Source organism: Corapipo altera, unplaced genomic scaffold (genome assembly GCF_003945725.1).
Source record: "Corapipo altera isolate COAL_440 unplaced genomic scaffold, ASM394572v1 55, whole genome shotgun sequence".
In the NCBI taxonomy this organism is placed as follows: Eukaryota; Metazoa; Chordata; class Aves; order Passeriformes; family Pipridae; genus Corapipo; species Corapipo altera.
In genome coordinates this window covers 3,424,236-3,448,407 of record NW_020884882.1, presented here as the reverse complement: position 1 = coordinate 3,448,407, position 24,172 = coordinate 3,424,236, and the positions used below count along the sequence as shown (strand labels likewise).

General features: G+C 43.9%; 2 protein-coding genes across 2 annotated transcripts in view; one reads left to right on the top strand and one right to left on the bottom strand.

Annotated features, from left to right (window-relative positions):
• FANCD2 (FA complementation group D2) overlaps positions 1–17,413 on the bottom strand; it is a gene marked incomplete at its 3' end in the record, with an annotated part of 35,669 nt that extends 18,256 nt beyond the window's left edge. The window contains exons 1-19 of the mRNA XM_027640297.1: positions 17,315–17,413; positions 16,066–16,154; positions 15,784–15,918; positions 15,113–15,180; positions 13,590–13,693; positions 12,978–13,041; positions 11,802–11,854; positions 10,798–10,876; positions 9,964–10,088; positions 8,892–8,979; positions 7,809–7,913; positions 7,052–7,152; positions 6,465–6,573; positions 5,681–5,716; positions 5,158–5,301; positions 4,300–4,434; positions 3,148–3,279; positions 1,919–2,026; positions 182–291 (exon numbers count right to left, since the gene is read on the bottom strand). Of these exons, the coding sequence (XP_027496098.1) occupies positions 182–291; positions 1,919–2,026; positions 3,148–3,279; positions 4,300–4,434; positions 5,158–5,301; positions 5,681–5,716; positions 6,465–6,573; positions 7,052–7,152; positions 7,809–7,913; positions 8,892–8,979; positions 9,964–10,088; positions 10,798–10,876; positions 11,802–11,854; positions 12,978–13,041; positions 13,590–13,693; positions 15,113–15,180; positions 15,784–15,918; positions 16,066–16,132 (1,763 nt within the window). The remainder of the gene's footprint in view (positions 1–181; positions 292–1,918; positions 2,027–3,147; positions 3,280–4,299; positions 4,435–5,157; positions 5,302–5,680; positions 5,717–6,464; positions 6,574–7,051; positions 7,153–7,808; positions 7,914–8,891; positions 8,980–9,963; positions 10,089–10,797; positions 10,877–11,801; positions 11,855–12,977; positions 13,042–13,589; positions 13,694–15,112; positions 15,181–15,783; positions 15,919–16,065; positions 16,155–17,314) is intronic.
• A 25-nt stretch (positions 17,414–17,438) lies between these two features.
• Positions 17,439–22,639, top strand: EMC3 (ER membrane protein complex subunit 3). The gene is made up of 8 exons (XM_027640515.1): positions 17,439–17,659; positions 17,739–17,796; positions 18,553–18,646; positions 19,315–19,419; positions 20,090–20,171; positions 20,324–20,403; positions 20,984–21,066; positions 22,394–22,639. The coding sequence occupies exons 1-8, from the start codon at positions 17,505–17,507 to the stop codon at positions 22,520–22,522; spliced, it is 786 nt and encodes a 261-aa protein (XP_027496316.1). The 5' UTR covers positions 17,439–17,504; the 3' UTR covers positions 22,523–22,639.
• The last annotated feature ends 1,533 nt before the right edge of the window (positions 22,640–24,172 follow it).

Below are 24,172 nucleotides of genomic sequence, written 5' to 3'. Positions count from 1 at the left end.
TGTTAAGACACGGGTTATCACCTCTAGTCATGACTTCTGAAAACCACTGACACTCACCATAAGCCTGATATCTGTAGCTGTATGTGCATGAGCTCAAAGGCAATGCACTCCTGACTTTGTTCCACTCCAGGTTTGGTCTGAATTGAAAGTGTGTTAAACTCTTTGCTACGTTCTCTCTCACCTTTTTAATGCCACGCTGCCTATCATGGTAACAGCACCAATAATCCCCATTTGCTTGTGGTTGGGAACTGTGCTGGAGAGCCATTTCCTGATCACCATATGCATGTCATCCTAAAAAAAGAGACACAGATAACATCACCACAAAGGTACTTGTGTACATCACTCACACTTCTATTGGTCTCTTCACTTAATGTCATCTCCAAAGGCTACAGGGGATGGTTTATTGGGATTACAGCTTTGCAAAAGCAATGTGCATTCTGATGTTTCCTTTACTATGAAAATACTGGTCCCAACTCTAGGTAAGGATGCAAACAGCATTAAAAGTGACTTGCTTTTACTTTTGTCTAATTATTTGGGTTTTAGAAGTACACAGAAAAGGCAAAGAGGAAGCTGGCTCCCAGGATATCAATTTCTTTCATTATGTACCCCTGAAGTCTTTGGTATCTTGGAAGACAGAGTCAAGTTGCCAGTCTTGGATCTCCACAGTTACCAAGTCTCAGCTCAGAATAAATTCTAGAGCTTACACTTCTCCCCTTCTTTTCACAACTTATGAGGGTGTCAGGCAGAACACTTCTCCCTGATGGCAAGTCCTCCTGGGCTGCACAGTCACCCTGTGTGTTGCCAAGGCAATTTTCACAAGTCACACATACAAGAGATGTGGGGTAGGAGGTGGGGAAATCACTGAGGAAAGTAGCCCAGAAAGGAGCTAAACCTGCCACACAACTGGAAATCTAGGCAATGAAGAGCTCCAACTGAACACAGTGGGAAGGTCTGAAATGACTATAGACATGCTGTTTTACATGTCACGGACCAACTGGGAAGAAAGGAAGAGCAGTTTTCCTTTATAGTCTCAAGCTGGTGTGTGCAAACATACCCACAAACTATGCAGGGACTCAAAGAAAGACAAGCAGTCCTAATTTCTAAGAGCTGAACTTTATGAATGGGAAGATTTTAAACCCAGACATCTCCACTGTGAAATAAATGTCTTTGAGACATTTCTTTATCTGATCACTGCTGTGCTCAAGGAGTCAGAAATCCAGACAAAAGTATCTGATACCACCACTATGCTGCCACTGAGTCACACAAGGCATCCTGTGCAAAATAAATATGAATTTAGACAAACCACATTTGATAGCTTCTTGTGTTTAAACCAGAGGTTCAAAAGGTGTGAAGTCTGCCACTTCACAGCAGAGTCCTCTGCTCTGGGTAGTTCAGTTCTTCTAATATGAGGGTCTTTGTTGTCTCTGGTGTGCAGACATTAAGCAGCTGAATCAAGATGAACATCTCAGGGAAGAAGCTGAACTCTGCTTTCTGAATGCCTTCAAGTGATGGAGAAACAGAGCTTGGGAAAGAGGCTGCTGAATTTACACTTTTACAGGCCTTCAAGGCTCAGCTAGAGAAAGCATCAGCCATCCTGATATAATGTGAGTGACAGTCCCACTTGGACTGGGATGTTAGATTTGAGGATGCCATCCCTTCCACCACCATTTCTAACAACTCTACCTTTCTCAGATGTGCAAGTAAAGAGGATCTTTCTGGGAAAGATGCAAGGCACAGTCACTGTGATAAGTCACTGGAAAGTCTGGAGCTGCAAGCTGGCTTGCAGCCAGAGAAGAGAACTTTAAGCCGAAGGACATCCTGACATCAATCACTGTTCGTAGATAAGACCACTGTTTAGTTAATCTAGCAAAAGAACCAATGCACAGCCTGAACAACTTTCTGTTGTGTCTGTGCTTACCTGAATATAGCTGCCTTCTTGCCTCTGGCTGAATGCCAGTGTGCTGAGAATGTAGAAGAGCTTTCGGATCTGGCAAGGATTCAGTTTCTGTGTAGAGTCCAAAATGGTCTGTAGGAGAAGCCACAAATGAGCTCAGATGTATGAAGAATCCCTTTCCATATTCTCAAAAATACATCAATTGTCAACCTCAGGGAAGACTATTTACTTTACCATTTTTGTATGTGCACAAAAAAGCTACATTCAAATTAAATACACATAAATGCCAAACTATTGCTCTGGCTTTAATTATGGCAGTTCATTTTATCAGAGGCTGAATGGGAAGAACAGCTTGGCTACCATAAGCATTTTAGGAGTGCTCAGCACAATAGCACAGCTATTTATCTTCTATCACAGGTCTGGTCCCAGGATTAAAAGTATGTGACAAAACTAACATTATGAATTTCTTACTAATATCTCCATTACAAGCCCTGTAGCAGTCGAGTTGTTAACGATCTAAAGTTTGAATTTTCTCTGCTGGGCTGGCATCTTCAGGATATTTCCTCTTCCAGTGCTTCAGTGAAAAATACTCCAGCTGTTTCCAGAGGCAAGCTAGTTTTCCTACCACTGACAGAGCTTTCCATTATTTTTCTTCTACTAGTGGCCAAACTCAAGCAGGATTTGGAATGAGGCATCGAGTTTGACAGGATTAAATAACCAGTTTTGCAACCCTCAAGAAAATTCACCCAGTTTTAAGATTAAGAAATAGCTGTTAGAGGAGATGATTCATGCTAAGATCTGCATGTTTCTTCTTTTAAATTTTAGGACATAAGTCTTTTCCCACTCCTGCCAGGAGTTTATCTTAGGATTCAAATACTGGGTAAAGTACTGTCAGTGTTTCAATAGGTAAAACAGGCATTCCACAAAGGGGGCAGGTTTTTGCCAAGTCTATGAAATAGTTCATGCTAATAAAGACAGCATTTTCCCTCCATCACAGGCATCATTCCATGCCTGCAATTTAAGCATTGTCCATCTCCATTTTCCCTGCCAAAAAAATCACAACAGTCCTGTCTTACAGCTCACACTTTGACCGCAGACATCTTGCACTTCTGACCACTCCATTTCTCCAGGCAGTTTTACAGGTACCAGTTGTTCCAATACCTCTGTTTCAGAGCAGCACTGACCTATTCTGGGCCTGAGGTGAAGTGGTGTAAGGACCCTGAAACCCAGAGTGCCCCCAGAAACACAGGTACCTTCACGAAGGCGGCGTAGCGCATCAGCAGGGACGTGTGCAGCACCACCAGGTCCGTGAGCACATCCAGGGAAATGTCCAGCTCTGTCTCACTTCCACTGCACACATGAGTCACCAGAGCAGTCACAACCTCCTAAGGAAAAAGCCCCCCAGAGGAACCAGAGTGAAACACCAACAAAAAAAAAAGGCTGCACTGCTCTGTTCCTACGTGATGTGTTGCTCAAGTACAGACAGTCATCCTGAAACACAGTCATATTATTCTAAAGCCCTTCTTGGTTTGCTCTTTAATTCTCAATATCCACATTCTCCACGAGCCTGAATTTTATTCAGTTCTAAAAGCTCCCATGATTCCATAAAGCGGCTCCTCACCAATTTTTGCCTGCCTGTTTGTGAACACTATCACAGCTACAGCACATCTGCTGACAAAAATCCCCCCTATTTTCTTAGGCACACAGAACACTGCACCATACCCAGGTGGACACCACCTCTAACTTCAGCAGTTCCAGTGTCTTCACAATCTTTATCAACAGTAATTCAAAACTGGCAAAAGGTTCTTATGGCCTTACTTTAGTTGACTTCAGGACAGGGATCTCTCTCCACTACCACCTACTGTCTGAGGCTCTGGGCCTTTCCTGTGCCACTGATTTTTACTATTCCTTTGAAATCCTTAACAACCCCAGGCATTACTAGACTCACTAACTTGTAACAGATGACACAGTATGTCTTCACATCTCAGGTTTTTCCCACTTGCCATTTTTATCTATTTCTTAATTTTGCTGTAATAACTAATACAGATACAACACTGCAAATAGTCTTAATTATAAACATATTGTGCCCTAAAAAGTGCAAACACATTAGAAAACTTCTGCAGAGCTGTCTTCAATCCCCAAATTTCCTGATGTTAGCAAGTGTGAAGGAACTCATACTCAGAGCTAAAAGTCTAATCTGTGATTAGTTCAGAGTACACAGCTTCATCCACTTGCTACCAGCATTGCTGTGATTGTTCCCCACCTTCTTCCTGGTCTATTCCATGGCACAGACCTCTCCCCAAAGGCTTCCAACTGGCCCAAATCCTCTCCCCCTAAAGGATCATGTCATACACTAGAAGAAAGTGCAAACACAAAGCAGAGAGCTGCCACCCATCACACTCTACCTGCTGGCAGTAAGAGTCAAAGGCTGCAAAAGCTTGTTTGTACATGCAGCTGCCAAAGGAGACGATGGCTGGGTGTGCAGAGTGCAGAAACGCCTGGGCAAGTGCCAGGATGGAAGGGAAGAAGTCTTTGATAACCTGAAATACAGACATCATGAAAGACTATTGCTGCTTGTTCACAATACACTCAGTTCTCCAAAGAAAGCATGTGCTACAGCCCATCCCAAAAGCTTTGCACAGTTTAGTAGGAGCTTTCCCACCTTTTCCAACTGCCCCCATTCAGAAATGGGAAACAAGAGCAGGTAAGGCCCACCAGAATGTGTTTCTCCAACCTTCTCCACAGAAAGGAGTGACAGATTGGTCAAGAAGCCAACCTGCAAAGCTGCAGAGCTCACAGCAGCATATCACTTATGGGTGACACCAAGTAAGTCCCAAGCAACTGTGTCCTTTTTCATTAACCTTTTCAGTAATGGTAACACATACATACAGCAAATATATATATTTAGACCTATAAAACATTGCAGTTGAAAAACAGTGCATGTAAACATATGAACTTCTAAAAATACTGTGGGAGACAACAGCATGCTTGGAACACACAGTGAAGCTCCTGGGCTAAATCAGGTCCCTTAGGCTGAGAGATTTTGCACCACAATAAAAAGTCCATCCAGTGCTGAGAAAAGGTTGTTTCTAAAAAACCACGTGACAGTTACGAAAGGGCATTGATCTGGGCCAAAAATTAAAAAACAGATGTAAGTGTAAATAACTGGAAAGGTATAAATAATCCAGCAGAGGGTTAAATCATCATCTGACAAGATCCTGGAGAGAGAAAAGAGGGAGTCCCAAAGCAGAAGCAGCACTGACCGTTGAATGGTTTTGGAAGGCGTTCTGCATCAGCTGCTCTGGGATGCAGCCCAGGCGGATTTTGCTCCTCAACACCTTCTCTGTTTGCTTCCTGTTCTTGGTGTTTGTAGAATGGATCAGCAGCAAAACTATCAGATCCAGAACCTTTCAGAGGAAATAACCACCATTCATTATGCTGAAAAGATTAAACAGTCCAGACAACTACAAGTCTTGAAGTCAAAATTGAGAAGAATATCAAGGGCTCAGAAAGTCCTGACAGATGCAACTGCAGAAAAACCTTATTAACCCAACAGGACAGAACTAAAGCAGGATAACTCTGTCCCTTGACATTTAGAAGGGATGAACCAAGAGTTACAAAAAAAATGGATGGCTGTTATACTGGGAACAAGTCAAACACCAAAAGAACCACCCATGAAACATCCCTGGCAGTTTCTGCTCCGACTAGAACAATCTCTTCATCTACAAACATGAAGAAAGCCCTTGAGAACACCAGCAGAAGAGGGTACCCCCAGAGAAGTATTACCTTATGGTCAGACACAGATGTGCTGTTCTCAATAGCCTGAGAAAAAAAAAAAAACAAACAAGAAAGCTGTTATGCTACAGTACAACACTATATTTCAAAACCAAATCCAAAAAGGTAGACACCAAAGTCTGTGACACACCGCTCATAGACTTCTCTCCTCTATAGTAGGATACCTACCAAAGGCAGCAAACTGAATCTTGCCAGAGAACCCAGAAAGCATTCAAAAAACAAGTCACAAATTGAGTTTGAGCAAGGACATTCTCAAATAACATCAGGCTTGACAAAGGAACTGAGGGACTGAGCAATGAAGGACTGAGAACAAGAAACAGTGTCATAGTTTACACTGAAGTGCAATTTTAAATTAAATTTAGACCAATACCAGCCAATATTGATTTCTAGCAGAACATTTTCAAGCACCTTAAGGCTTCACACAGCTCAGTCTCAATATATGGGTATAGAGTTTTCCTTTCTTGCAGACGGAAAAAAAAATATCAATTTTTTCCAAAACACTCTCCTAAACATGTAGAACCAGGTTTGCCCTGCACTTCAAGAGTCTGTACAGAGAAGCCTCACAGTCCTCTTGCAAACACTGTGAAATTGGTAACTGAGGAAGAAAGCAGACTCCTGAAAAGTCACTGCTAATTTGGAACAGAATTAAATCTGTATCAGTAAAATGAAAGGCTAACATTTGTCTTCTAATATCACATTTGATTACAAGAAAGGCTCAGGCCCAACCTAGGAGTCCAAATAAATAAGGAAGCAAGGACTGAAGCATGTATTTTACCTTAATCCATGCTTCAGAGACATCCTTCTGAAATCTCACAGCTAACTTGATCACATCAAAAAGTAGCTTCACACAATTCTGGCTGGTGGTTACTTGGCTCGTGGAAGAACTGCAAATGATCAGAAAGGAGACTCAGTCCCTGCAAACATTGTAGTACAAGGAACAAGGCAGTACAGCAGTCACAGCAGTTACATGAAGCAGCCATTCTCTAGAGGGAATGCTCTGGCAACAACAGGGAGTTTCAGAAGAGGGTGGAAGCAGAGGTCACAGAATCAACTGAAAATATACTGGAGGGAACTTAAACCAGATTAACTGGCAGCAACATTATTATAAATGAAGTTTCTTATCCCCCTGCAGACGTGGATGCAGGTAGCTCAAAGAGAACTACATCCATGGCAGGGGAAGGACTGACAAATGTTATAACAGTACCAAGCAAGAAGGAATAAGGGTGACACCCTTATTTATATACACAAGATAAATTAGGCTCATGTATGTAGTCAATTGTGCCAGAGAGACCAGATAAGGGAGAGCTGAAGTCCTCTTGTCCCATCTTACCCTTGGAGAATCATGTAAACCTATCCAAGTACCTGGCCTGGACTTGGCTTTTAATCTTTTTCTGGGAACTGAGGATCTGGAGGGGCAGAACACATGATGACAGATCCAAGCTCTTACGAAGATCAGAAATCACCTGTACAATACAAATCCATGCACAAATCACTGTGACATATAAGGGAGGAACAGAAAAAGCTGAGGAAAAGAAAACACAATTTCCCAGAATAACTCTAAAATTACAAATCAAAAAAACTCAAGTATTTGTAAAGATTCATAAGTATTGACCTGTGCTCAATTACTTTTTTAAACTTAGAAAATAAACCAGCAAAAATCTGCTCTTCACTCACAATGTTGCAGATGCATGCAGAAAAGCAGGAAAGGACTTTTCAGGAGTTACTCCATGGAATTCCCACCTATATCTGCTGTAAACTACTTTTATCCTGTTTAGCAGCTGATTAGACAGCCACAGAAATTCTGGGCATGCAAGTTCACCAACCTGACTGTTGCTGAATTGCAGTGTATCAGCACAGACTGGCTTGTATGTCACAGGGACACTGTTTGCATAGGGGTGTCCCTGAAAGGTTTGGGCAGATCACAGACCTCATCTGGCTTAGGCTGAGGCTTCCTCAATGTATGAAAAACCCTATATTCAGTAGTTCAGCAAGGCTGGCTCGGATTCTTGGCAATATTAAAATTTTACTTGAAGCCATTAAAACATACAGCTCTGTGCATGAAGCAAATTCTCTCTGTTAAAACACAGACTGGCCCTTTAGTATGAGAAAAATACTGTACCTCCACTGCATCTGCTGCCTTGACATTTTGGAGGATGAATTTTACCACTACAGGCAAATCTTCCAGTTTTACAGAAGGCACAATGGCCATGGCAGACTGTCGCACCTGAGGAGAGAGCAACGCTCCATCAGCTGGAAAACATCAGCTATGTTCACAGAAACATAGTTATAGTCATGTTACTGGGAAGGAATCTTTGGAGAGTTATAGTCCAGCCTTCTGCTCAGAGTGGAAATATTGTCAGTACCACATCAGACTTGCCCCGGTTTTCCTGACTCTTGAAGATATCCAAGGATAGAGGAGCCTCCCCAAGCCCTGTCACCTCTCTGATAATTTCTGTCAGTGCTGCAGACCCTGACTCATTTTTCCAGATGTCCAACCTGAACCTCCCAGGTTGTCATTTGTGGCCATTGTCCCTTATCACTTCACTTGGCACTCCTGAGAAGGGCTTGGCTCCATCATTTGTTAACTGCCTTTCAAAAGGGAAAAGCATGGAGACGAGCAGCCTGTTATGTAGCATCAGCCTTTTGGGACTATGTAAAACACTGTTTAATGCATTCAAATGAACCAATTTTATTTTTATTCATAAGAAGCCCAACTCCAAGAAGTGCAGCAATGCAGCATGTCCAAAAGGCACAAGGCACATCATCATCTCTTCTCCTTTATCAGCACTCTGCAGAGAAAACTTACTTAATTATTTAATCACCAATCTGCCTTTACTTAGAATATAACAGTCTAGTCTAGTCACTGCACTTCAAAGTGATGAATTATTGACAATAAACAGATTTGAGACAGGCAGTAAAAATTTACTGCAGCAGGACAAGTGCTTTTGCATTTGCTAAAACAGCTGTGTTTGAAATTTCTGAATGCACATTGTAACAGCCAGAAAACTTCTCTCTGCTCTTCACTGAAGCGCTCATACATGTTACCTTCTGACCTCTTTCCAACCTCAGGAGCTTGGGACTTTTGAAGGCCCAGAGGAGTCAGATTTAGCAAAGTACTTACTCTGAATGACCAAACAGCTGCAGCTCTCATGTTTCTAAGCAGGGGCTGGTGTCTGCTGAGCTGCTCAGGAAAAGCTCTTACCTCAGCCAGAAGTCCTGCATCAAGATCCAGACGGGAAAGGGCATCCAGGATTGGAACTGTCAGCCGTCTGCCCTGCTTTAGTAAGCCACTGACAACATGGAAAAGAAAACAAATGGTCCTCTTAACAAAGTCAAGAGGGGATCTTTTGTGTCTTGTACAATTCCAGTAGTTTTTGTGGTCACTGCAAAAAAAAGCTCTGAAATTGCCAACAGCAAGTGTCTCTGGCATTATGGAAAACTTGTTCCCTAAATTATTACTCCTCATGCAGGGAATGCACCTGTGTTTAATCACCTCAAGGATTTCCCAAAATTCATCTAATCATTTTTGGCTGGCATCTCAGCTTCTTTTAAACTTTCTCTAGAAAGAAGTTCTACTTTATCTGTGTAATAATAAGAATTAGAAACACTAAGACTACTAAAATTATTGTGTAAAACAAATACACTATTAAAAAAGACAGATGTAAGGGCTAGCCTAAGGCAGTGGTCCCTGGAAGGATAACTATTGGTATTAGGTTCTCCAGTTCTTTGGGGTATTAAATATCCTTGAGAAAAGTACATAAAATAGTCAGAAAGTTCTGCTTCATGCACATATTTTCTGTGTTTGGGTGGTTTTTTGAATTAAAAAAGTGGGTTGGGTTTTTTTTTTTAATTAATAAAAACAGTGTTGGTCCTTACTACAGCAGAATCCAAGACAAATCAGAAGCTTTAATCGTAATATCCAAGTGACTGATCACAGACTGATCCAGCAAAAGCAGTGAGTACTTAACTGGATTCTACCTGTGCTGTATCCAGGTAGCCAAGAGTTTAACAACTGTTTAGATAAAAGCAGTTTTGGAGCATTGTCTAAATACAATGTCTTTTGCTGCATTGCCTATGGTCTCTTTAAGAGCATAACTGCACAAATGAAATGTCCCAAGCCAGTGCTAGGTGTCCCCAAATGTTAACATATATGTTAACAGGAACAGACTGCTGTCCTAACACTTCAGTCAGTCCCAGAGCAACCTGCATTAATGAACCTTGTGCTTTTCTGCTGAGTGCAAGGGGAAAAAACAACCAACCAAAATCATCTGTACCTGAGCTCTCTGGCAACCTCACTTTGCTGGGAATCCTCCAGGATCTCAGGTAAACTGGTGATGATATCATGCTGGATTGGTACTGGAGAGACACTGATCATCTGCATTAACTTCTTGATGAGATCCTGCAGACAAGAGCAGGTGAAAGGCACCAATCTCAACATGAGCAAGCAGTTCATCAGCACTACAACAACATTCTGCACATAAGGTCCACTCAGTCCAACATCTGTCTGGATTTGTGCCAACTGTCCCTTAACTCATCATCCCACTGAAGTCATGAAGCACAGCACAGACTTTTGTGGAACAATGGTATTTTACAGGTAGGATATAACAATGTTGGGGAGCAAAGGAAACTGGGAAACACAACAGCAAGCTTCCCAATGTTTAGTACAATTTCCTGATTCACTTAATTCTGGGACTCTCCAGTAACAGCCCTCTAGTCCAAAGTAAACCTGACTGACTTAGGGAAAGAAGGAAAAGAACCACCCCCAAATGTTTGCAAGTATCCAGTATCTTGTTAAAATTAAACAAGAGGAGACTAACTTCCTGCCAGCAACAGCTTTAAAACAGGATCACCTGTGTGAATATATGTACAGATAGAAATTGATGTAAAAGACTTAAAGCAAGGAAAGAAGAGAAACAGTAAAAGGGGATGTTCAGAAATCACTGAAGGCAATCATAACAAAACAGAAAAAAAATAAATCTCTGCTTCAGCATGTGAATAAAAAAACAATATCAGCTCTCACAGCATAATAACTGATCTAATCCCACGTGACAGGCGTTCCAGAAGTTGTTTGGAAAAACCATACATGTGATTACACCATTGGTACCCACCTGGCTGTCAAGAAGCCTGTCAAGCCATTTGAACTGATTGACAATGAGCCGGGGGAAATTTGTTCCGAAGGTGCCCACGCTGAAACAGCAAAAATGGCACAGATTAGTCAGAGCTGCAGACCCAAAAGCTTTGCTGCTGGTCAGCAGGAGCAACTCACTCCATTTTTAACTGGTCATTAATACACAGTGAAAACTCTTCTTACAGTTGACAGGAGACAAGTGTAACAACATCCATTTTTAAGAATCCCAAAGGGTTCACAGTGCAATTAATAACAGCTTATCCAACATCCTTTAGAGTTCTTAGGTGAAAACAGTTTAGCCCCTGTGACTGTCTGTGTTAAACCTTCCTCAAACAAGATTTCATTATGAGACAATTTCTTGGACTCAACCTCTGTGTAGCTTATCCTGCTTGATACTCAGCACTGGAGCAAATACTGTGTCAGGAACAGTCTCAGCTTCTTTCTGCCCCTTGACCTGCTCCACTGACTCCATACTGAGCATCCAGGACAATGGGAGAAGAGCTTAAGTGTTCAAGTCTTGCCTGTGTTGTGCCTCAAGATCTCTCACTCTGCTGTGATGCCCTATGTTCAAAAATCAAACAGATGTTTCTTCAATTTTCTTTGTTTGAACACAATCTGCACTTTTAAAAGGAGGTCTGTTTGCATCTCACAGCCTCCTAAAACTCTTCATCTTTTCTTTGAATAACAAGACACTCCATAGTCTCTCTGCTGAAATAATTCCCAAGTTTATGTCAGTAGCCACAAAACCCACAATCAATCACGAGGTGTGCCTGTGGTGCTTCTGGAAATTTGTCTTCTGCTTTATGCATCCACAAATTTGGAGTCATGGTGCCTCACATATAATTTTACACACGTATGAAGAAAAAAACCACATAAGTGCTAACAGTCATAAGGTAAATTTGAAGTAACAGTTAAAGTCAAACAGCTGGTGACTGTCCAAAAGAAATTTAATTTCAAGGCAGAGAGAGGCCAGTTTATACTCACACGTCAAAAAAGAATTCAGGGATCTTCTCCAACAACAGTGTTATGACAGCAGGCTAAAAGAAAGGGAAAAAGACAGTGTTAGGATGATTTACTGGTTGTGCTGTGGCATTGCCACCAAAATGAACTTTCACAAAAGATGAAACAGAGAATAAAATACTCCAAAAGACCAATAAAAGTATTTCCTGTATAAAGAAATCTCTTGCCTAATGCCAGAAAGGAGGCAAACAGCCTGAAAAGTGAAAACCACCAAGAGTGGTATAAACTATCCACTTAATCCAACACAATCAGAGCATACAGGCAGGATGTACAATGCCTCTGGGCCAACCTCTCTTAAACCTCTCTTTCTCAGACCCAGCTGAGTTGTTTTTCACCACACAGGAAACTAAAACATCAATTTTAGATAAGTTTGCAAACAGTGCCCACATGCTTTTGTCATTCCCTTTGCAGCTCTAATTCTTTGCCCCTTTAATCCTGGTCCAAATGCAATTCTAAAACTGTATTTAAGATAAGAACTTTTAAAACATTTTAATTATAAGAGGATTGAAATCCACAGCTGCACTCAGGTTTCCCATGCCTTGGTGAGACATCTGTCATCTTCAACTCCATACACATCTCTTTGCAATCTGTATACAGCTCTCTATGCAATCTGTATACAGCTTAACAATTTGTTCTTGCCAGCAGGTTGCTCGGTGTCTTGCCCATTTTTAAACACTTTTTAAGATTCAAATTCCTCCAATAATGGAGTTTCAGTCACCTCTCTAGCCTACCTGTTCTACCACGTAAAAAAACCCCAACATTGTCCACAGTGGAAGTGGTAACATCCTATCAGAATTTCCCATGGTTGATCTGAGCCATCATCTCTCATTCTGCCCCTGTTTACCTTTGAGAAGAGCCTGTCTGTGTTCCTTACACCATGCAACCAGATATTTGAAGACCACAAAATTTCCCTTAATCTTCTCTTAAGACTGAAGGAACCCAGTTCCCCTTGTCTCTGCTCGTATGCCATGTGCCTCAGAACCTGAGCATCTTTGTGTCCCTAAAGAAACTACAAACTGGACACTATTCCAGACACAGCCTCACCTGCCTCACAAACAGTTCTATTAACCCTTTATTTACATAAGCAAAAGGATCCCTACAATCAACACCATTGTAAAGAGCAAACTAAGGTGCCCCTACCTGTAAGATCTTAATTCCAAGCAGCAGTTTAATGAGGCTTTCACAATACGAGTGCACCAGATTCCTGCAAGATGAAAGATTCCACCACACTTGTAACAAAAACATGGCAGGAGAACAGGCTGTAACTCTTTCCATGACTGTTTTTTTGAAACACCACATATGACAACTTACAGTAACATGTGGTAACCACAGTTTTAAAACTGCACTTCAGCTCTAAACCAGCTCACTCTCTACAAGACTAGTGTGAGTTGGAAATGCAAAAGTCTGTGGTTAAGTTCTACCTCCTGGAAGAAAAAAAAATCTCAAAAAGGAAATGATCTTCACCAGCTCTGCCAATTTTTTTTTCCCTCTGGTATGTGGTTCTTGCCATAAAATGCCATGGAGGCCAATATGTGCCATGGGCAGAGAGCAAACTCTGTGACTTGCCACTTCAAGCTCACTGCTACTGTACAGTAGTGCACTACACCAGCCACTCCTTGTAGTGTATGAGCTGGAGCTATGGCCCTTCCCTCCACTCTGCTCAGTGTTACAGGACATTTGACTGGAGCATTTAACAGGACATTTAACATTTAAGCTCTGACTAAAGGGGAAGGCAAAATACATCTTCTCTACCTCGACCCCTCAGTCCGTATGGGAGCACACGGCAAAAGACAGTTCTTGAACTGGTTCCTGTCCTTGATGTGAGATTCCAAGCCACTGATGAACTGCTTCACAACCTGCAAAGCAGAGGGAAGTTATCCATCCTGAAGAGATGCCCTGCTCAGCTGCTGTCCTTTAGGAAGCATTTTGCACGAAGATACTGAACACAGGGAAGAGGTAAGGCAAGGAACTGCAGACAGACAGAAACTGTGATGGAAGGAATGATGGATAATAAATGAACTCTAGTCTAGACCATGTCCAAAAAGAAACACTGATTGTTCTGCAAAATAACTCCAAAACATGTGTCTCACGTTTTACCTTGATTTAAAAAGGCTTTGCCTTTCTTCCTATTCAGCTGAGACAGTAACATTTAATATGACAAGACCTGCATCCAAAAAACATTCACAGTTCAATCATTGGCCCCCAGACTTTCACACTGGGCTTGCTGACTGCAGAGGAGCACCACAACGTGGCAGTTTTAGTGCTGCCAGCTCCCACCCAACACAAAACCAAACACAGCCTCCACCACAAAGTTAAGCAAGTGATTTTCCTCCTGTAAGAGTCTTTATCTATTGACTAATACTGCCAATGAATTATTCTGATAGGGTATAGTGGTGGAAATGCAGAACTTTTCCTTGGAATCATGAGAAGGCAATCTTGGAGTATTGTCCTGGTTTCAGCTGGGACAGAGTTAATTTTCTTCCTAGTGGCTGGCACAGTGCTGTGTTTTGTACTTAGGATGAGGACAATGTTGATAACCCACTGATATTTTAGTTGTTGCTGAGCAGGGCCTGCACAGAGTCAGGGACTTTTCAGCTCCTCACCCCACCAGTGAGGAGGTTTGGGGGCACAAAAAACTGGGAGGGGACACAGCCAGGACAGCTGACCCCAAATGGCCCAAGGGATATTCCAGACCATGTGGCACCATGCTCAGTGTATGAACTGTGGGAAAGCTGGATGGGGTCACTGCTTGGGAACTGGCTGGGCATTGGTCAGCAGGTGGTGAGCAACTGCACTGGGCATTAATTGTTTTGTATATTCTAATTTTTTATCATTATCACTGTCATCATTACTATTCTCTATTCCATTTCTGTTCTATTAAACTGCCTTTATCTCAACTTCCAAATTCTCCCCCCTCAGTTCTCTCCCCCATCCCACTGTGGAAGGAGGGAGTGAATGAATGGCTCTGTGTTCAGCTGGTAAACTATGACCAGAACACACATCAAGGCTGGAATAACAGAGGCACAGGCTGGTCATCTTTTTCTGACTATTCAGATATAGCAGCTGAGAAGAAACAGAAGCAGCAGAAGGACAACAGGACCAAAAAGCTGGAACAGTGACATTGAGAGAAAATCAGATTTCTGTGGAAAATCTGGACCACAAAAATCCAAGATAAGCCACTGTGTTGCACACTTTTGTCTGGACAGGCAGCTGCATTTGCATTTTTTGCTACTCAGCAAACAGTTTTAAAGGGGGTTCCTGCCAAAGTTACTTACAGCTGGGTAAGTAGGGTGCTTCTCCAGGGCCAGGCAGAGCTTCTTCTGGAAAGCCATTTGATCGACAGCTATGGAGAAAGTTTAAAAAGAAAATAAAGACCCTGACACATTTTATCCCCAGAACATCACAACAACAGCTACACCAAATACAAGCTCTCAAGCCCATCCGCCAACACTTCTGCATTTGCTCTACTGAGAAGTCCAGTTAGCAAAAGCCTGAGTGGAATCACCATTTGTGCTTTCTCCAGTCAGGGCTGAGAGTAGCTGACAGCATTGAAAGGCTTAGCACAAGAATTACTGAAAGCCCTGTCTGAGCTGAAAGGCAACAATGACATGTCTGTTTTCCCGTTTTAGAGTTCCTGCCTCTGTAATTCAACACTGTAACCACAGATGCAGTCTAATCTTTTCCATACTCCAATAATCTTCCAGAAGTCCTTAGACTTAGCATGTATACACCCCAAAAACTGGTATAAGGGGGTTAGGTGATGCACTGAATTCAGCAGGAATAAGAGGTACATAACAAATAAGAGGCCAGATGAAGGTTTGCTTGAATTTTGGAATGAGTTGGCTTAAGCATTTTTACTCTGCAAGTAAAACACATCTTTTCTTTATACCAGACATCTTTGCAGGTTTTCAGCTACAAGCAGAAAGAGCAAGTGTTAAACTCCTACCTATTTCATTCTGTCCCTCCCCAGCTTTCAGCACAATCCCTGATGTTCTAAGGAGTTCTTCAAAGACTCCTTCACCCTCCACTCCGAAGTGGGCAGAGACATTTTCCTTATCATAAATCCGCGACTTCTTTGTTTCTGTGAAAACAAGACATACATTAAAAAATCAACAGTGTCATCAACATTCAGCAATATCAAAATTGCCATTTTGGCCTTCTCCCTGCTCAGGAGTCATTGCCTCTAACAAGGGGTTTCTACCCCTGTAAGATTATACCCGACACCTACTTGCCAAGTCTGTCTTGCAGCTCTCTTCAGAAGCTTCACCTTTTGACAATTTCCTTTTTGAAACCATGGTAACAAACCTTTGTTGTTGCCTGTAAAAAGGCAGAAAAGATACAAGTTTTTAGTTCATGTTTTTTTAAGCAAATCAGGGATGTATTAGTGAATAGTGAAAGGGAATGTTCCAGAGACTGAAAGTGTTCAAAGAAAGACAGACTGCCTGGGTAACCAGTATCACACACATTCTTCTGCTGTACAGTCTGAAATCCCAGAGCTTGTCATATTTAAACTGCTTAATACATCACTTTTTTCTAAAATTCAGTTTCTTAGAAAACAGAGCTTGGCTTTCCATTCATACACCAAGCAAATTAAATGGCAAGTTAAAGTGAGCAGCTATGAGGTCTCAGATCATACACACTGACCCAAACTCGTGATCCTCTCCCCGTGCCTGGACAAAGCAATAAAGGATTCACAGGTGAGTGTTTATGAGCCCAACCTCGTTAACTGCCCCTGTTTATGTTCCCAACCCACTACACCATGACAAATGAGTTCTGTCAGCACAAACCTCCATCCGACCTGCCCTCTTCTGGGGGGTGTCAGTGATTAAAAAGAAAGAATAAATCTTGCCTTACCTTTAAAAGTCAAAGGTTGTTAAAAAAAGATGTGTGATCACCTCACACTAACTTTCAATTGCTCAGCGGACACTAGTAAAATATCAGTGTGGAACTGTAAAACTTCAAAACCAAAAATGTAGTAAGCATTTTGTGGTTGTTTTAAGAATATAAATACCTCAAAGGCAGGTGCCCAGGCGATGGTGCCAGACTTTTTTGGGTGGTGCCCAGGGACAGCACGAGGAGCAATGGTCATAAACTAAAACAGAAGTTTCACCTCCAGGTAAGGAAGGACTTCTTTCCATTCAGGGTGGCAAAGTACGGGAACAGGCTGCCCAGGGAGGGTGTGGAATGTCTTCAGAGAGGGAGACTCCACACCCACCTGGACGCGCTCCTGCGCCACCCGCTCCAGGTGACCCTGCCTGGGCGGGGGGTTGGACTGGGTGACACCCAGACGTCCCTTCCAACCGTGACAATTCTGTGACTTTGCTCTGGACGCGAAGCGCACCCTGTCAGCCCACAGAAGGGAAGCCTCTCTCCATCGCACCTGCTCCCAAAGGCTCGGCAGTGCCCGCGGCAGCCATTTCACCTCAGCTCACCTGAGCCGAGGCCACCCCGCCGCGCCTCCCTTTCCCTCCCCTCACCTCCGGGCGGGCGGGTCCCTCCGCTCTCCCCTCACGCCGTTCCCGCCGCTCCCGCTCGAGTTTCCCGCCCGCTCCGCCCTCTCCTTTCCCGTTCCGGCGGCGGCGGAAGGGCCGGGCCCGGAAAGGGAAGCGGCAGCGGGGCCTGCGGCGGGGCCGGGGCCGGAGCCGGGCCCGGGGCGGCACCGCCGCGATGAGCGAGCCCGAGCTGCTGCTGGACTCCAACATCCGGCTGTGGGTGGTGCTGCCCATCGTCTTCATCACCTTCTTCGTGGGCATGATCCGGCACTACGTGTCCATCCTGCTGCAGAGCGACAAGCGCCTCACGCAGGAGCAGGTGTCCGACAGGTCAGGGCCGCCCTCACTCCCGCCCGACCCCCGGGCCCCCCGGCCCTGCCCCTGCTAACGCCGCCTGTCTCTCTTCCAGCCAAGTCCTGATCCGGAGCAGAGTCCTTCGGGAAAACGGAAAATACATTCCAAAGCAGGTACGGAGCTGCGTGGGTGAGGTTTTACGGAGAGGATGGCTGTGGAGGGAGCACAGAGCGCGGGGTGTGTCGGGGCAGTGCCGCGGGAGGAGCAGCCTCGGGCACCGGGAGCTCCCACAGCGGCCCGGGGTCGGACACTGCCGGGTGTCCCCTGTCCCGGGGCCGTGTCCCGGGAATCCTTTTCCCTGATATTATTGTCTGTTGACGCTGCTCGGTGTTTTAGCTGCACGTTTTAGCTGCGTGCTGAAATGAGGTCTCTGCCCCTGAACTATCGTGTTTAATACCTGCCAGCAAGCACAGGGATGTAATACAAGCTTGGGATAACGAGGTGGTCGTACAATGTCAGCTGCAATGTTTGCTGAACTAAAAAAAATCTGTCGCTCGTGTTGGCTCTGTTGCTGACAAATATGTAATTTTGTGAAATCCAGAGGTCAGTTGGGTGGGTGAACGTATCCCTTGTACTGGTACTGGGGCTGAACCAGCACAAAGAATTTGCACAAAGCGCTAAAAGCTCTTTAATTAACATGGACTCTTCTTCAGAGACTTCTTAGGATTATTATAAGAATTTCAGAGAGCTGATACTCTGGATGCAGGGCAAAGTGAGGAGCTTTAGAGCACATGGGCAATGAAGTACCTCTCCAGGAAAGAAGGATGTGCTGTGAAAGAGCTCATAAGATGTCTGCATGTCTAAGCAAGAAATAATGCTTTTGTCCTTTCATTTCTCATGGTGTTGGCATTGGCTCTTTCTGTTTTCAGTCTTTCCTGTCCCGGAAATATTTTTTTAATAACCCAGAGGATGGATTTTTTAAGAAAACGAAAAGAAAGGTAGTGCCTCCTTCACCAATGACAGGTATGTTAAGGTACCATAACTGCAGCCAGGTAGAAAAGCCTGTCACTTTGTGCCAAGGGAAAAAGGTGAACCAGCTTTGCAGGGAGCTCAGGGAGTGTGAGGGAGGGGGTGGGACTGTTCAGCTGTGTACTGGAGAGGGGGAGCAAGATCCCTCTCTTGGGTAGCAACACATTAGGTCACTTCATTTTGCTTAACTCCAGCCTCCAGCTGCTTGCAGTGTCTCACGAGAGCACAACCACCTCCGTGTTGCCAGAAGTGGGAATTCCTGCTCTCACTCGTGTCCATTTGTCAGTGTTTTGCACCAGCTCTTGCAGGATCTTCTCTAAACTGATTTAACTTATGTGTCCACAGCAGCAAAACAGCTGGCTAGTTAATTGTCCTTTTTCTACCCAAATCATCTCACAGAGGGGGTCAAGCAAGTTCTGCAGTCTGGGGCAAGGGATGGGATCAGACACAGCACAGAACACAACACCCCTTTGGCAGCAGCCAGTACCACACTGGCTGCACACCTCATTTTGCAAATAATTTTCAACAGTGGAAAATAAAGTTATTGGGATAGGACTGTTTTCTCTCTCCTGCAGTTTTGTAATTAAGGTAGCTGACAATTAATGTCATGTTTCCCTTTATTGTGATACACTGCTGCTTCACACTGAGTCTGTGATTTGCAGATCCTACCATGCTGACAGATATGATGAAAGGGAATGTAACCAATGTTCTGCCTATGATCCTCATCGGGGGTTGGATCAACATGACATTTTCAGGATTTGTCACAAGTAAGTGTCTGGAATAACACGGGTTTGGCTGTGTTTCTGACCTTGAGGGTCTGGGCTGCATCAGAGATTTGCTCTACCTGAAAGCAGGCAGTTGGAAGCAGTCTGAATTTGGCTTGTGGCACTGCTGCTCTTCACTCCATGGACTTGCTTGTCCCATTGCAAAGGAGGGGGAACTGCTCTCAGAGTATTGGCCATGGTCATGAAGAAGATAGCTCATGTACTTAGAACAACTGTAGTTGCAAACCCAGTATTTAATTTTATTAAAACTGCCTAAAATTCATGTTGATACAGTGGATTTTTCTCTGAACCTGTCCCAGGAGTTGGTTACTGTGTAATGCAGGATGCACACATCAAAAATACTTCCTTAAATTCACAGTTTTGGGGTTTTTTTCTATACTGTTTATGTGATAACTGTTTCTTTAACAGAAGACATTTGCCTTCACAGTCATAAAGCAATACCTGTGAGGGTTTGGTCATCTAAGTTTCAAAAGTTTCTAAGTTTCAAAAAACACTTCATATTGAAATGAATACAGAACTGCAGCTTTTTCAAACATACAAGTTAACTTGTTATTGTACACGTTGCATTCAGACCAGATAAGATGTAATAAAAGATACCATGTGCTTTGCAGTGTCACTTTGTGAAACTGGGCTTCTTTTCTTCATCCTGCAGCAAAGGTCCCATTTCCTCTGACACTGCGTTTTAAGCCAATGTTGCAGCAGGGAATTGAACTGCTCACTTTGGATGCGTCCTGGTAAGCCTGTCCTCAGCCAGCAAGGTGGAATTCCCACTTGGAAAATGTTGAATGTGTTAATAATGACCCTTGAATGGTCTGTACGAGCTGCGGGAATGAGGTCAGGAGCCAGCTTTGAACTGACATCAACCCTGCTTGTTCTGATTTGTCAGGGTGAGCTCTGCTTCCTGGTACTTCTTGAATGTGTTTGGACTCAGAAGCATTTATACTCTTATCCTGGGCCAAGATAATGGTAAGACACTGTCCTTTCTGGGAAAGAACTGGATTCTCCTTCCACGGGATGCCTTCTGAGGGAGGCTGGGGAAGGATTTCTAAGTTTTCAGCCAAAAAGCCTTTGAAAGCCTTTCACTTCTGTGAGGTTACTCTCCCAAGGCAGGTTTGATATCACCTGCAGCAAGTACCCAAATGTCCTGCACCAGCCATTGGCTCATAAACTTGGTCTAACCCACGCTTTCCTTCCCACCAAAACAGTGTGCAAAAGTTCTGCTCTCAGGCTTGCTTTTATTTTTAGCAAGTATTAGTTTTAAGGAAAACAGCAAAGATTTCTTAATATTAGATGTGGGGCAGGACAAATATATATTGGGAATATAGAAGACCGTATTTTCCTCAATTGTTCTGCATGTTTTATGTAAATCTGGCTCAGAGGTAGGGGGTGGGAACAAGATGTCTTGTGAGAACTCTTTCTGGCACGGTAGTATCACATTCTGGGTGTTTCTGCAATGTTTTCATCTACAGTCAGAAACCAGCCTGCTGGCACTATGCTCCAGGAAATGCTGTTTAAATGACACAGAAATCTCATTTCTCATCTGCAGCTGCAGATCAGTCCAGGGTGATGCAGGAACAAATGACAGGGGCAGCAATGGCCATGCCAGCAGATACCAACAAAGCATTTAAGGTACAGTATTCCCATCCACATTCCTGTTTGCTGTGAGCTTGCAGGCTCACAGGCTGCGTGTAACTCAGCCTCTCCCTGTGTCAAGTAAGGGAATTGCTCTGAATTCCTGTTCCTAAAAATAGAGCTGACAGCTGATGAAGGCTGTGGGAGTTGCTCTAGGTCTGGCAGAGCCCGAATACCCTGAAGTAAACCTGATAAGTCAGTCATTCCTGGTACAAAAGCTGAATTCATGGGCTATCTTCTGTTTTTGCAAAGGAAGGGGTTTTTTTTACCTTGAAGTGTAGCTCCAAAGCAGAAGCTGGTTCCTCAAAAGTTATTAGTGCCACTGAGCAGAAGTCCAGCAGGCACCTGATGGAACTTGTGTAAGAAAATAAGTAAGCAAGTCAGCTCAGCAGAAAATCTGTCAGGAGTTGACTGTGTGTTGGAGTTCTCCTAAGCACTCTCCAGAGGCATTGCTTCTTAGACTCCTCTGCCTTTCACAGCCCGAGTTTGTGCATGAAGGGACAGTCCTGATTTCCCATTTTATGTACTGTAGCAGAGGTTTAGCCACACACAACTTACTGCCTGGGACGTTGGGATGGTCTGCCCCCAGTTTCTTGTCTTCAGTCTTTCCTGGTTAAAAAATCCCACACCACCCATCCAGAGGCTCAGCCAGGGAAGGGAGTGGCTGCAGTTTGCAGCTGTGCTGGAGCAGTGGCTGTTCTGTCACTGACTGTCAGCACTGAAGTGCAATTCCAGCCAGTACCATGAATTCCCCTGGCTCACATCCCTCTGCTTCCATCCTGTACTGCCTATCCACAGCTCTTCTGCTGTTCAGCCCTGCAGGGACCTGACCCCACAATATGCTCCAGCAGAACAAGGGAAAAACCCATATTGCAGAAGTGTTCTGGCCAAGAAATACAAATCATACTAATCACATGACATGATTTTGCAGGCAGTGTGCACAAGTCTGTGACCAGTTGCAAAATTTCTGTCCTCTAATTGTTGTTATTGAACATCTCTAGACTAAAGAATTAACTAACTACAAAGGACTCAACCAACCCCCTAGAACAGAACTGGCTGTTTCTAGAAACAGCTGCACTGGACTGTTCCACATTAGAGGGTTTGCAAGAAGTAGATAATGTAGTTTTTCTAATTTCTGTGATGCGCTTTGTATTGATCAACTAGTATCTAATTAAGCATAAAACACTGATTTCAACAAGTTGACAGGATTGCCAGGTTTTTAATAGAACTTGGGGTTTGTTGCATTTTTTAAGTGTAGTTTGTGTAGTTCTTGTCTAATATTGTGTTGTTTTCCCTTCTCTACCTCTGTTCACTGCCAATGCAGACGGAATGGGAAGCCTTAGAACTGACAGATCATCAGTGGGCCTTAGAAGATGTAGAAGAAGAGCTCATGGCAAAAGACCTCCACTTTGAGGGCATGTTTAAGGAAGAACTTCAGACCTCCATCTTCTGAATTTGAGAATATGCTTTTGTCTCTTCTCGTGAAAGTTATTTGAAAAGAAATGTTACTTAAAACTATATAATGTATTTTAGCAAGGCTGAGAATAAAACAAAACCATCATGTTCAGAACTGCAGAGTGCCCTCACTTTGATTTGAGCCCCAGGACCGAGGGTGTTGTATCTCATCCAGAGGCTCTGTGTGAGTTTTGAGCTGGAGTTCTGTTTCTCTTCCTAGGAAATATATGCTGGAGAAAAGAGCTAACATTTCAAGTTCACAAAGAGCAAGCTTGCTGGAGTTAAGGTTTCTGAGAGTAAAAAAGTACAAGTTGTGCCTATTTTTCTTGGTTTATCCTTTTAAATAAATGCACAGCGAGTTATCCTTTGCTTTTGAACAATTAGGACATCACATAAGCAATTCAAACTTGGCTTAGTGACAAAGTACCTACTGCATCTTCAAAAGTAGCATCAAGATTCAGCTTCTGAAAGCAGTTCTTGCCCTCATTCTTCTTCCCTGTTAAAATAATCAGGATTTGATGCTTTCACAAGAAAAAAAGCACGAGGGGGATACTCACCATGTGCCCACAGCAAAGCATAGAAAAGCTCACCTACCTTCCTCTGGTATCCGAGCCTGGAAGGCTCCCTGGAACTGCACAGTCCCCTGTGCCTGCTTCTGGCCCAGGCAACCTGCTGGGCATCCTGGCACCTTCTGCCCCCCTCCTTGCTGCTCTGGTTCCTGGGAAGAGCAGCTCCTCAGAGGTCTTTGGGCAGCAGAGAGCCAGAGATGGCACTGCTATGCAGAGGTAGCAAACACACACACACAGTTTCCCCACTAATTTAATCCTTCCCAAGTCCATTTATAAGCACCTCAGAGTGCCCACATAGCCCCTCCAGCCTGCCATGCCCAGCAGGGTGACAGGGAGCAAGGGTGCCTGGCTGTTCCCTGCCATCCCTGTTCTGTTCTCTACTGGGCAGGTGGGGATAGGAAATGCCTTAAGTGCCTGCCTGGCCATCTTCTTGTACTGTAGAAAACAGGGAGCAACTGTTCCTGGCTTGTTCATCTGCAGGAGCTCCTCAGACCTCCAGGGAGAGCAGTCCTAACCTGGGCAAATGCTTCAACAGAAGCTCTTCCATATTCTGTGGCTGTTGCTTTCTTTTTTTTTTTTCCCTCCTCTTTATTCTGAGCATTTTTCTCAGGGTGAAACTGCACATCCTCTTCAAAGCAGGGGCTGAGCCAGGACTGTGACAGAGCCTGTTTTCAGTTCTCACCAAACTATCCCAGTGGTACAGCCACAAGCAGCCCTGATACTGTATACAGAGAAAAGAGACAGAAGGAAGACCAGGACCCCCAGGGATCTGCAGAGGAAGAGGAATGATGATGAAATCATAGCTGAGGCTTCCCAGTGTCTCAGAAAAGCAAGGACAGGCTTTGCTGAGCACCAGATACCAACAACCCAGCACTGCAGGCAAGAAAAGGCAACCTTGGAGCAAACACAACTCTCAGCTGGACAGAGCAGTGCCCTCAACAGCTGATCTTCTCCAAAATCCTCACTGGTTCCCAAGGACTCGCCCTTCCCCAGCCCAAATCACTCCTGGAGCACCAGGCACCCCCACAACCAGCAGTCTTGGGCCACATAACGAAAGCTGAAAATACAACAAAATCCAG